The following is a 12,442-nucleotide window of genomic DNA, read 5'->3' as shown; positions in this document are numbered from 1 at the left end:
ACCCCTGAGCCTCCATGGCTGCTCCATGCAGGATGGTGCTGCTGCTCTGGGGGGTCCGTGGGTGGGGGTTTGTCCCACAGCCCTTCATGGGGACAGACTGAGGGGAAATTGAAGCAGGAAAAGGCCACAGCTGTGGTCAGCTCCTGGTGCTGCTCATTGTGCAGCTGAATCCTGCAGGACCCCCAGGAGCTGCTGTGTCTCCACCTGTTTGTTCCTCACTGTCTCTTCCTTTCCTGTGCCTGTGCTTCCCACTTCTGCTACAGACATGTCATCCCCCCAGGCCTTGAACATCTCCCTGCCTGGGTTTGCTGTGCCCCGTGGGTTATTTTGGAGGCACTGCTCAGCACTAGGGTCTGCACCCCGGTGTGGAGACCCCAAACCCTCCCTGTGGCCTCCTGACAACACCCCTGGGGACAGGGGGTGACCTCCCTTGGCTGGGGCCACCAAAGCAGCAGAGCCCTGGTGTGGGCCAGTGCTCACCTCGGGCTCCTTGGACAGGCACGTGGGGTTTTTGGGCTGCTCTTGCTGTGCCCAGCACTCAAATCCTCTGGGGATCAATAAATCCCCAAAAATTGGGGTTTTGGAGAGCATCCGTCCTGCTCCCAGCTCAGTCCTCTGTCCCCTGAGCTCCACCCAGCTGCAGCCTGGACCTTCTGCTGGCATTTGCCCCATGGGCTGAGCTGGAGCCACTGCCAAGTTTTGTTTCACCAAATTTGCTTTCTCCACCTCTTCCCTCCCAGATCCCCTCCTGCAGTGTGACCTGGTGGGTGTTTGAGGCCCCGTGCACGGACCTGCCTTTGTCACCTGCCCTGGCTGTCCCAGCTTGGTGGCATTTGAAGCCCGGTGCCCAGAGCTATGGCATCTCAAGCCTGGTGCCCAGAGCTGTGGCATTTGAAGCCCGGTGCCCAGAGCTGTGGCATCTCAAGCCTGGTGCCCAGAGCTGTGGCATCTCAAGCCTGGTGCCCAGAGCTGTGGCCCCTCCAGCTGGAGGCCCCTCCCGTGTGTCCCCCCCATGCACAGTCAGGGCCGTGTCTGCACTGGGAGTTTGGGGGGATTCCAGGCAAAGCAAGGCTGTGGCAGGGTTGGGGATGTGAACAGCACAAAGCTGCCTTTGAGCCCCTGCAGAGGCCCCATCTGCCCCTCCTGCCAGGGCAAGAGCAGGACCCAGACCCCAGCCCAAGGCAGGGGTGAGGAGGGGGCTCTGCAGGGCAGCTGCAGGTGGCCCCCATGGCCACCACACCCCTGGTGCTTCTCACCAGCGCTGCTCTGCCTCAGTGCAGAGCAGCAGGGAGTTTGTCCAGATGCTTTTGGATCATTTTGGGTTTTCCTTCCTCTCACTGTGTGAGTTTTGGGCTGAGTGGGTGTTTACTTTTTTTCATGGGGAGTCCCTCATCCGAGATGGGAAATCACCTGGACTCCTCATGAAACCTTGTTCCAGCTGGGAGATACTCCCAGCCCACCCTGCCTCAGTTTCCCCACCCACCACAATCCCAAAGCAGCTCTTGGGCTGCCCTGCTCCCCCTGGGGTGTCCCCTGAGCAGCCCTGCTGTCCCCACAGATCTTCTGGGAGGATGGGATCATGTTGGGGTACTGGGACCCCAAGAGCTCAGCCCCTGACTGTGTCCTCAGCTCCTTTCAGATGGTGAATGAGACAGTCCTGGACACACTTCCTGCTGAGCAGGAGGGGATGGGGACAGGGATGGAGGTGGGAATGGGAATGGGAATGGGAATGGGGGTGGAGATGTGATGGGAACAGGGGCAAGGATGGGAGTGACGAAATGTTGGGGTGGGAATGGGGGCAGGGATGGTTGTGGAGATGGGAGCAGGGATGGGGAGGAGAAGAGGATGGAGATGGGGACAAAGAAAGGCTGGCAGTGGGGATAGGGATGGGATTAGGGACAGAGATGGGGTTAGGGACATGGACAGAGATCGGGATGAGGGAGGGATGGAGATGAGGATGGGGTTAGGGACAGAGCTCACCCCCAAACCTGCTGTGCCAGCAGGGATTCACCAGGCACTGCCTGGTGCTCTCATCCTCCCTGGGGATCTGCTGGGCCCAGCGCTGCTCATCTGCCTGCTGCTTGTCCCCCCCTGTCCCTGTGCCCCCAGCTGTGCCCACCTCTTCAGCTCCATGGCAGCGCCTGCCCAGCACATCTGCAGCAGCTGTGACTGCAGAGCCCTCAGTGCTACAGCCTGGCAGGGGCTCGGTGGAGCGGGGCTGGCACGGGGCTGGGCTGGCACAGGGAGACACCGTGTGTCTGTCACAGGCTGCACATTTGCAATGCCAGACTCCTGGTCAGCCATGTCTGGCACTGCTGCTTTGTCCCTGTGGCTGCTTTGAACTCCTTCAGCTGCACTGGCCTCTCTTGCTGTTCCCAGTGTGTTTGGGATAAGGAAACTGGGGTGGGGGTTTCCTCCTTCTCAGCTTTTTGTTCCTCTTGGTGATTCCCCCTGCTGAGGATAAAACCCAAGGGTTTTGTGGGGTCCCTGCTGTGGAAGCTGGCAGGGGTTTGTGCCCCCTGCACAACTTCCCCAAGCTGGAGCATCCCCAGCTGAGCAAGGAGACTTTGGTGTGCCCCTTTCTGTACACCAACCTCCTGCTCCTCTGCCCGGTGAGTCAGGGTGGCCCAGGGCAGGGCTCGGGTGCCCCCACCAGCCCAGGGGGCTTCCAGAGGGCTCCCTCTGCTTCTCCCCCTCCTCCCCACGGCTCCTCTGCTGCTGGGGCTGTGCCTGGAGTGGGGCTGAGCTCAGCTGCTGCCACCACCTCCTCTTTGCACGGCTCACCAGCTTCCCCTTCACATCCCCTGCCCCAGAGCCTTGTGCCGCTCTGGCTGCATCCCTGAGCAGCAGCCCCCGGTGTCCCCACAGTGCCACCCCTCTGTGCCCAGAGCAGCCCTTGCAGCAGGAGCTGCTGCTGTGGGTGATGGCCTCAGCCTGGCAGGACACAGCCAGCAGCTTTCCCTCATCTGTTCTGTGCTGGGCAGCTGCAAGACATGCTCTGTGATGTGTGCACGGGCCAGGCTCGGCTGTGGGGCCACCTGAGCCCCACAGGATCCTGAGCAGCTTTGGCACTGCCTTGTGGGCAGCGGTGCCGTCCTCAGCAGCGCCTTCAGCGTGGCCTTGCCCCAGCCCCTGGTGGCTCTGGTGGCTCCCCAGGGGTTCCTGCTGGCACTGGGCACCAGAGGGACCCGTGTGAGGGGCTGGGCTGTCGAGCCTGGCACGGCCCAGCGTCCTGGCAGCCTCTTTGGGTGCTGTTGGTGTCCTGCAGTGTCCCTGTCCTGCAATGTCCCTGTCCTGCAATGTCCCTGTCCTGCAATGTCCCTGTCCTGCAGTGTCCTTGTCCTGCAGTGTCCCTGTCCTGCAGTGTCCCTGTCCTGCAGTGTCCCTGCCCTGCAATGTCCCCATCCTGCAGGGTCCCTGTCCTGCAGTGTCCTTGTCCTGCAGGGTCCCTGTCCTGCAATGTCCCTGCCCTGCAATGTCCCCATCCTGCAATGTCCCCATCCTGCAATGTCCCTGTCCTGCAGTGTCCCTGTCCTGCAGTGTCCCTGCCCTGCAGTGTCCCTGTCCTGCAGTGTCCCCATCCTGCAATGTCCCCGTCCTGCAATGTCCCCGTCCTGCAGTGTCCCTGTCCTGCAGTGTCCCTGTCCTGCAATGTCCCTGTCCTGCAGTGTCCCTGTCCTGCAATGTCCCCATCCTGCAATGTCCCTGCCCTGCAATGTCCCTGCCCTGCAGTGTCCCTGTCCTGCAGTGTCCCTGCCCTGCAATGTCCCTGCCCTGCAGTGTCCCTGCCCTGCAATGTCCCTGTCCTGCAGTGTCCCTGTCCTGCAGTGTCCCTGCCCTGCAGTGTCCCTGCCCTGCAGTGTCCCTGTCCTGCAGTGTCCCTGTCCTGCAGTGTCCCTGTCCTGCAGGGTCCCTCTCCCGACTCCCTCTGCACCCATCTGTGCCTCAGCTCTTGCAGTGCAAAGATTCCATCAATTCATTCCATGAATTCCATTCTCCAGCAGCGATCCCATGGATGTGGTGTCCCCACATAGGACCCAGCATGTGTGAGCCAAGGTTAATGAGTAATTAAGGTGGTTTGTGATGAAATTCCGGGGCAGGGGCGTGTGGATCAGCCCTGCTGCTCCCCAGTAACCCCACGCTTGGCAGAAACAGATTTAAATTAAACTGGAATGACGACGGGGCAGCTCTGGGCTGGCAGCAGGATCTGGGGGTGGTAGCACCTCCTTGGAGCCTGGGGGGCACAGGAGGGAACGCAGGGGTCCTCAGCTGGGTGGGGTGACACGGAGCGCATCCCCCGACTCCCCCAACCCACCCACGCCCCAGCCTTGGGGAGGAACTGGCTCCACGTTTGCATTTATTTCTCTCCAGGGCTAACAGAAAGGGTGGGAGGGTGCAGTGTAGGGCTGGGGGGCTGACGGGGGAGGTTTCTGGAGCTCAGCCCCCTCCCCAGGCACGGCTGGGGTCACACCAGCCCGTAGTAGCGCCGGTACGCTTCCTGCAGCCCGATCTGATCCGCCAGCTCGTCGCAGTCGGGGTTGAGCTCGCACACCTCGCGCTTGGCCTCCAGCGGGTCCGGGGGGGCTCCGGGGCCGCTGCTGGGACAAAGGGGCACCCGGGGGGTGTGGGGGGTCCTGGGCCAGCAAACCCCCCCCGGCCGAGCCCGCCATCCTCACCTGCCATAGCCGGCGTTGCGCTTCTGCCTCGGCACCAGCTCGGCGCTGGCGCGTCTGGACACAAAGGCTGCAGGGACAGGGGGGTCAGGGGGGCCTGTCACCTGTCCCCTGTCCCCGGGGGGTGTCCCTTGTCCCCAGGGCAGCGGGGCCGGGTCACTCACCTTCGGAGCTGGGCGAGTCCTTGGTGCTGGCAGAGCCATGGGCAGCTGCGGGCGGCACGGAGGGCTGCGGTGGGCTCACAGGGCGTCCTGCTCTTCCCTCCCACTCTGCTCTGCCCTCACCCCGCTCCTTTTGGGGCTCACATCCCTCCCCGAGACCCCCCGGTCTGCTGAAGGATGGCCCGGTCCCCATCTCCCAGTTCAGCCCCGTGCCCTCCAAGGCTCAGCAGAGTTTTCCCAGTCCCTTTGCTCCCTCCAGAGCCCTCCCCAGGGCACAGAATCACCCCTTGTGCCCACAGAATCACCCCCAGGGCACAGAGTCAACCCCAATGACCACAGAGTCACCCTCAGTGGGCACAGAATCACCCCAATGTCCACAGAACCACCCCCAGTGTCCAAAATCCCCCCCAATGACCACAGAATCACCCCCAGGGCACAGAATCACCCCAATGTCCACAGAACCACCCCCAATGCCCCCACCAGCCCTGGACTCCCCGGTACCTCTGCGGCAGAGGCCGAGGGTGAGCAGGGCCAGGAGGGTCAGCAGGAGCAGGGACTTCATGGTGCCTCCCTGTGCTGGGCTGAGCACAGCCCTGGCTCCCTGTGTGTCTTTATAGGGTCCTGTGGCCCCGGCAAGGGGGGCCTGGCCTCAGCAGGGTTATTTCCAGCACATCCGCCATGGCCGGAGCTCTGGCAGAGGTGGCAATTGTGGTTTGGGATGAACTTGGTCCCCTGTGCCCGGCCAGAGCCCACAAAGGGAGGGAGAAGTGGCCCCAGGCCAGGGGGGATCTGTTGGTGGGCCCAGCCCTGCCAGCCTGGCAGTGCCCAGTCCCCATGGGGCGGCTGAGGGGGCTCTGGGGGCTCCTCACTGCCCTGCCCCAGCTCCCACCGCTGCATCCCAGAACCTTCTGCCGCAACACAGCGAGACCTTCCTGCCAAAACCCTGGGGTTTTCCTCCATGTGCAGGGCCAGAGGGAAGCTGCTGGCCCAGTTTTGGGGGAGCAGCAGGTGCTGCGTGGCCAGGGTGTCACTGACATCTTTTATGGAAAATCCTTTCCTTAGGATTTGTATCTCCTGAGAAGCTGAGAGGCCTCAGGAACAAAATGTAAACAATGGTTATCTGCTGCTGTGGAATGCAACAGGGGCATCTGTGATTGGTCTCATGTGGTTGTTTCTAATTAATGGCCAATCACAGTCCAGCTGGTTTGGACACAGGGCCTGAGCCACAAACCTTTGTTATGATTTCATTCTATTCTTAGCTTAGCTAGCCTTCTGATGAAACCTCTTCTTCTATTCTTTTAGTACAGTTTTAATGTAATATATATCATAAAATAATAAATCAAGCTTTCTGAGACATGGAGTCAGATCCTTGTCTCTTCCCTCATCTGAAAACCCCTGTGAACACCGTCACAGCCAGGGCACTCAGAGCCCCTGAATAGCATTCCTTTCACATCCTGACCACTTTTTTTGATCCTGTAAATCCCAGCCCTGTCTTGGGAAGCGGAACTGGAGGGCAGACAGAGCTGCAGCAGCAGAGCCTTTGTCAGACAAAGCCATAAAACACAGAGTGCGTGGGCCAAGAGCAGAGCAGGAGCCAAGCTGGGAAGAACAGCCCCAGTTTATTGAGATTCCAGCACAGTGAGGGGAGGCAGAGGGGAAATGCTGCAGCCACTCTGCAGCTCTAATTGCTGACAGAGGCTGGGGTGTGGTGGAGCAGCCACTGCCCCATCCCAGCTGGGCATGGGGCAGGGAGCACGGAGCTGTGCTGCACTCAGAACCTCTCTCAGTCCCCAGCAGGTGCAGGGGGACTCTCCTCCCTCCCTGCCCAGCCCCAGGACAGCCTGTCCATGCTGCAGGAACACTCACAGGTGGGGCTGTGCCAGGGAGATCCTGGGAGCCTCGGCTTCCCCAGCCCACAAAGGGATGAGGCAGGAACAGACAACTCTGGGTGGGGAAAACCAGTCTGGCTCTGGAAGGTTCCACAGGAAAAACATTAAAACCCTGTGCTACAAACCCACAAAGCGGAGGCAGGGCTGTTCCAACCTCTGCACAGATCCCTGGATACCTCAGGCTGCTGGGAGGGGACCAGGGCTAGAAAATAACTTGAGAAGAGAACAGAAGGAATGGTAACGAGGAACTTGGGGCAGCAGCTGCTGCCACATCTGCAAGGGCAGTGAACACAGGGAGACAGAATGAACTTGCAAACAAAGGCAGGAGCCTTGGCTGTGACCCACTTGTGGGCTCCTCAGGCCTGGGCACAGCCTGGCCTGGGGCTTAAGGCACTGAATTTTGTCTAACACACAGCTAAAACAGCTACAAAACACCAAATGTGGCTTTGGAAACTGGAATCAGGCCTGTCACTGAGCGGAGCAGATGAGAGCACAGACACACTTTGTGACACTCCTCTGCCTAGCTGAGTAGGAAATAGGGAATTGCCATCCATTTCCAAAGATCCCAATTTTTTGTTTCTTTTGTTGCTGTTGGTTTTTTGGTTTTTTTTTTTGATCAACCCGTGCCAGTCCAGCAGCTGTTTCAGTCCCTCTGCAGTCTCCAGTGGCCTGGTGGGGTGATTCTCTGTTTGGGTTCTGCACACACCTTGTCCCACCAGTGCTTTGGGATGATGAGCTGTCTCAGCAGAGCCTGTGGGACATCACTGGGGCTCCTGGAGTGTCATGATGAGTTCTCGCTGCTCCTTAGTGATTGCCTGGAAGGAACACAACCCACAGACCTCAACATGAAGCTTCTCCCACGCTGCCACACTCAGGCTGGAATGTGGGGCACACACTGCTGTCCCCTGCATGTGCAGAACACAAAAAGCCCCTTACCTCCCCTGGGACCACCCACACCCCACCCACTGCACAGGGAGAAGCACCTGAGACCTCCAATGTCCACACCTAAAGTTTCAGCAGGACTTGGCTGCTGGGGAGGTCCTGGGGAAGTGGAGGGTTCAAAACTCATTCCAGGTCCCACTGAGCCCTGCTGCAGCAGGTGCTGCGAGGAGGAGGCTGGGCTGGTTTGGTTTGGTCTGGTTTGGGTTGGATTGGGTTGGCCTGGTTTGGTTGGGTCTGGTTTAGGTTGGTCTGGTTTGGTTTGGTTTGGGTTGGGTTGGGTTGGTCTGGTCTGGCTTGGGTTGGTTGGTTTGGTTGGGTCTGGTTTGGTTTGGCTTGGTTTGGTCGGGTCTGGTTTGGGTTGGTTTGGTCGGGTCTGGTTTGGGTTGGTCTGGTTTGGCTGGGTCTGGTTTGGGTTGGGTCTAGTTTAGGTTGGTCGAGTTTGGTTTGGTTTGGTTTGGTTTGGGTTGGTTTGGTTTAGGTTGGTCTAGTCTGGTTTGGGTTTTCTGGTGTGTTTTACCTGCCAGGCCTGCTGGCGAGCCTGGATCAGCCGCTGCAGCTCTGCAATGCTGTCCCTGCCCGCGAGCACATCCTGGGCCAGGCTGCTGCTCCTGCGCTGCCTCTCGTGCAGCGCCCGGCGCAGGTGGGAGCGGTGCCGCAGCAGGAACGGCACCAGCGCGCTGCGCACGTCCTGCGCCGGGACCCCGCTGGGCCGCCTGCAACGGAGCAACTCAGAACACAGCACACACCCTGCCCGGGGGTCTCAACATCACAGGGGTGGGAAAACTGCAAATCAGGCCTCAGAGACTGCACAACTGTCATTAGAGCTAAGCAGCAGCCATGAGATTGGTCAGCAGGAAAGTTATATGAGAAACAGAAAGGACAAATAGAAGGATGGTCTGGGTATTAACACGTCACAGACATGTTTTATGGAAAATCCTTTCCTTAGGATTAGCTGAGAGGCCTCAGGAACAAAATGTAAATAATGATTATCTGCTGCTGTGGAATGCAACAGGTGCATCTGTGATTGGTCTCGTGTGGTTGTTTCTAATTAATGGCCAATCACAGTCCAGCTGGCTTGGACTCTGTCTGAGACACAAGCCTTTGTTATTCCTGTTTTTTCTATTCCTTGCTAGCCTTCTGATGAAATCCTTTCTTCTATTCTTTTAGTATAGTTTAAATATAATATATATCATAAAATAATAAATCAAGCCTGAAACATGGAGTCAGATCCTCGTCTCTTCCCTCAACCTGAGACCCCTGTGAACACCATCACATTCACACACCATTGCACCTGTACTTTTGTCAACTGGGAGGCTGCAGAGTGTGGGAGCAGCCCTGGGGAGATGGCATGGAGTGTCCTCCAGCAAGCCTGGCCTTCTGAGGGGGCTCAACATATCATCCTCTGGACTGGGGTAAAGCAAGGCACTGCTCTGCCCCATCCCAGCACTCAGGGTGAGCTGGAGTTTCCTCCTTGCTCAGATCTGCTCTGTCCAAGAGCCACTACATCTACTTGTCTAAAATAACTCCCTAAGCTAAAGAAAAGTATATCTAGTGAGATATTAAGTAGTTCTAATATTAATCATGGAGCTCTGTGCATTGTGTTTTAAGGCTTACAAGCAGGTATTGTATTCGAAATAAGCAAGCATTGTTTAACCAAAGGTACTTATAGTGATTGGATGGAACTACTGTCAATATGCTTTTGCTTTGTGTGATTGGTTAAAAAACTTTTAGTGAGTTGTAACATTGAGTTCTGTGGCTGCTGCTGAGGATGTGAGCTGCTGGCATCTTCCCATTGCCATCAGCATGTAATGAGACTGATGCTGGAAAATAAAACAGCTCGAGCAGCAGTCCCGTCCTGTTTGTGATTTGTACAGAGACCCTGGCCAGAGATACTGCCCAGCACTGGTCCCACACAGCTGCTGAGCTGCTGCCAGCTGGGATCAGCTCTGTGGCTGCCACAGTTTCCTCTGGCACAGGGAACCCAGCACAGCCAGAGCAGAGCCCGCTGGAGGGCACAGGGAGCTCCTCCCCAAGGCTGGCCCTAAGTGGGTGCTTGGAACAGGCAGGATGTCCTCACCCCCTCAGCACAGACACACAAAATCCTGTGCTTCTGCTCACAATCCCCAGTGTCTGCTGAGGCCCTGAGCCAGGGACACAAAGAGCACACAGGGGGACTCTGCTGCTGGACAGGTGCTGTGCCCAAACCATCCCAGCAGCCCTCTGGATTGTCCCCCCAGCTCAGTGGCACTGACCTCCCTGCACTAAGTGAGTGAGTGGAAATGGATCCTGGACCCAGAGAAGCACAGATTAAACTGATTTTTGTGTGTTTTAGGCCCATTGTCACTGCTGTAAAGCTACAGCAGCTTTCAGGCCCTCCCTTGCAGCACGAGGCCAACAGGAACCCAAAGACAGCGCAGGAACTGCCAGGTGCCCTTGCAGGAACACCCCCACCCCTGGCCATCCATACCACGCTGGCTCCTCCCGGTCCTTGGCCTCCTCCACGATCTTATCCAGTAAACTGAAGAGTCCCTCCAGATTCCCTTCATTTTTCACCTCCTGGATCTCCTCCTGTGAAGGGAGGACAGGAGGTGAGCAAACACAGGCACCACTCTGCTTGTGAGCCTTCGCTGGTCATGGAATCAGGGAATTGTTTGGGTTCAAAGGGACATTAAAGCACATCTTGTTCCACCTTCCATGATCCCAGGTTGCTCCAAGCCCTGTCCAACCTGGCCTTAAATTCTGGGCACCCTGTGCCAGGGCCTCAGCACCCTCACAGGGAAGAATTCCTTCCCAATATCCCATCTATCCCTGCCCTCTGGCAGTGGGAAGCCATTTCCCTGGTCCTGTCACTCCATCCCTTATCCAAAGTCCTTCTGGCTTTGTTCTGGATGAAAAGCTGGAATTCTGGATGATGAACACCCTGGGAATCACCATCCCTGGGGGTATTTAACAGATCTGTGGATGTGGCACTCAGGGACATGGTTTAGTGCTGGCCTTGGCAGTGCTGGGGAAATGCCTGGACTCCAAAGTCCCAGTGGTGTTTTCCAACCTGAACGATCCTACAGCTTTTTCTGAGGAAGGCAGAACTCCAGAGATCAGCCTCAGCTCTCTGCTTTACATCTAAGAAATGTATTTGCTACCCTTGATATCAACTTGTTCAGCACTTTTCCACCGGGCTTTGAACCCCCTTCTGGACACCCCAAACCCCTCTGCAGCCCCCCAGGTCGCTGCCCCACTCACCTTGATGGACGCCTGGAGCTGGGAGATGAACTGATCGTAGATGCTCCTGGTCAGCTGCGGCTGCAGCTTGTAGAAGCAGCGGTAGCAGCTGACAAACCTCTGGTAGCTGCAAGGAGGGCAGGATCAGGAGCCAGGTTAGCGATGGGGCCGGCGGCAGGGCTGCTCCTGGGGATCAGGGCGGGCTCAGGGGCACAGCACGGCTGGGACCGGGGTCACGGTGGGGCCGGATCAGGACCAAGCTCAGGCTCAGAGCCGGCTGCTCCCGGGGGATCCGGTGGGCCCAGGGTCACGGTGGGGCCGGATCAGGACCAAGCTCAGGCTCAGAGCCGGCTGCTCCCGGGGATCCGGTGGGCCCAGTGTCACGGCACGGTTGCCACCGGGCTCAGGGCTCCCTCCCCGCCCCGCGCGACCCCGCTCCCGCCTCACCTCCCGGCGGCCACCAGTTTCTCCAGGAACGTGTCCACCACGGTGCTGAACACCTGGGCGCGCCCCGGGGCCGGCTCGTCCCCGCCATCGGTCCCGCCGCCCTCAGCCCCGCCCGCGCCGCCATCGCCGCCCGCCGCCGCCGCCATGGCCCGGCGCGCGCCGCCGCCGCCGCTGCTCATTGGCCGGAACGCCGAGCCCCGCCCACAACGGCCGCCAGCGCGGGAACGGAGCGCGGGAGCGCGCGGATAGAACGCGCGGGAACGGAGCGCGGAAACGGAGCGCGGGAAGCGCGCGGAGAGAACGCGCGAGAACGGGACGCGGGAACGGGACGCGGAAGAGAACGACGAAACAAGGCGAACGCCGAAGCGCGCGGAGAGAACGCGCGGGAACGGCGCGCGGGAACGGGGCGCGGGAACGGGGCGCGGGAACGGGGCGCGGGAAGCGCGCGGAGAGAACGCGCGGGAACGGGGCGCGGGAACGGGGCGCGGGAACGGGGCGCGGAGAGAACGCGCGGCGCGGGCGAGGTTCGCGCCGCTTGGCGGGGCCGCTCCCGGTCCGAACCAAACCACGACAAAACACCGCAGTAACAAACTGCCGCCTCCCGGAGCGGGGCTGCGCCCGGCCCCGAAGCGAAGCAGCGTGACAAAAGCGTCCTTCTCTCCCCAGTGCCCGTGGAAATGCCCGCCCTGCCCCCCAGCGACTTTGAGTGAAATAAAACGATCAAGCCTGAAGAATTCAAGGAGAAAAGAAACAAAGTTCAGCTCGGTTAGAGAATAAAAAAAGCGACATTTCCCATGTAACAGCCCCGCAGGAGCCAGCCCGCGGCTCTGGGTCACAGCTGCTCGCAGGCATTCCACGTGCTCCAGCCGGTTCTCGCTCAGCCACTGAGTTCTCAGACAGCTCACGTCCCTCTCCTAGTCCAAAGGTTAAGGGTGAAACCCTTCCTGTGACACGACAAAAAGCAGCAGCCTCCCCATGCGTGGAGAGCCACGTGCTTTTAAACGCAGGCACCAAACTGAAGGTCTTTCAAGTTTATTAGTTGTCAAGAACGTTGCTGGTTACGAGAGGAACATTAAGTTTGACAGTGTCTCCCCACACTGGTGCTGCCGCC

General features: G+C 59.0%; 2 protein-coding genes across 3 annotated transcripts; both read right to left on the bottom strand.

The window, feature by feature from the left end:
- Positions 1-4,391: 4,391 nt before the first annotated feature.
- Positions 4,392-5,407, bottom strand: BGLAP (bone gamma-carboxyglutamate protein). Of its 2 annotated transcripts, none has more exons than XM_030965445.1 (4): positions 5,336-5,407; positions 4,838-4,882; positions 4,677-4,743; positions 4,392-4,598 (listed from the first exon to the last, which is right to left on the bottom strand). In XM_030965445.1, the coding sequence occupies exons 1-4, from the start codon at positions 5,394-5,396 to the stop codon at positions 4,466-4,468; spliced, it is 306 nt and encodes a 101-aa protein (XP_030821305.1). In that variant the 5' UTR covers positions 5,397-5,407; the 3' UTR covers positions 4,392-4,465. The 2 variants fall into 2 exon arrangements, with proteins under 2 accessions (XP_030821305.1, XP_030821306.1); XM_030965446.1 differs by having other exon boundaries at positions 4,392-4,595.
- A 1,015-nt stretch (positions 5,408-6,422) lies between these two features.
- On the bottom strand, positions 6,423-11,462 carry PMF1 (polyamine modulated factor 1; the record flags this gene model as incomplete). Its single annotated transcript, XM_030965521.1, has 5 exons — positions 6,423-7,538; positions 8,183-8,378; positions 10,133-10,233; positions 10,906-11,011; positions 11,332-11,462. Coding segments are annotated over 5 exons (588 nt in total), but the record flags the coding sequence as incomplete, so codon positions are not given.
- Positions 11,463-12,442: the final 980 nt, after the last annotated feature.

Source organism: Camarhynchus parvulus, chromosome 25 (assembly GCF_901933205.1).
Source record: "Camarhynchus parvulus chromosome 25, STF_HiC, whole genome shotgun sequence".
NCBI lineage: Eukaryota > Metazoa > Chordata > Aves > Passeriformes > Thraupidae > Camarhynchus > Camarhynchus parvulus.
This window is presented reverse-complemented; position numbering and strand designations above follow the sequence as displayed.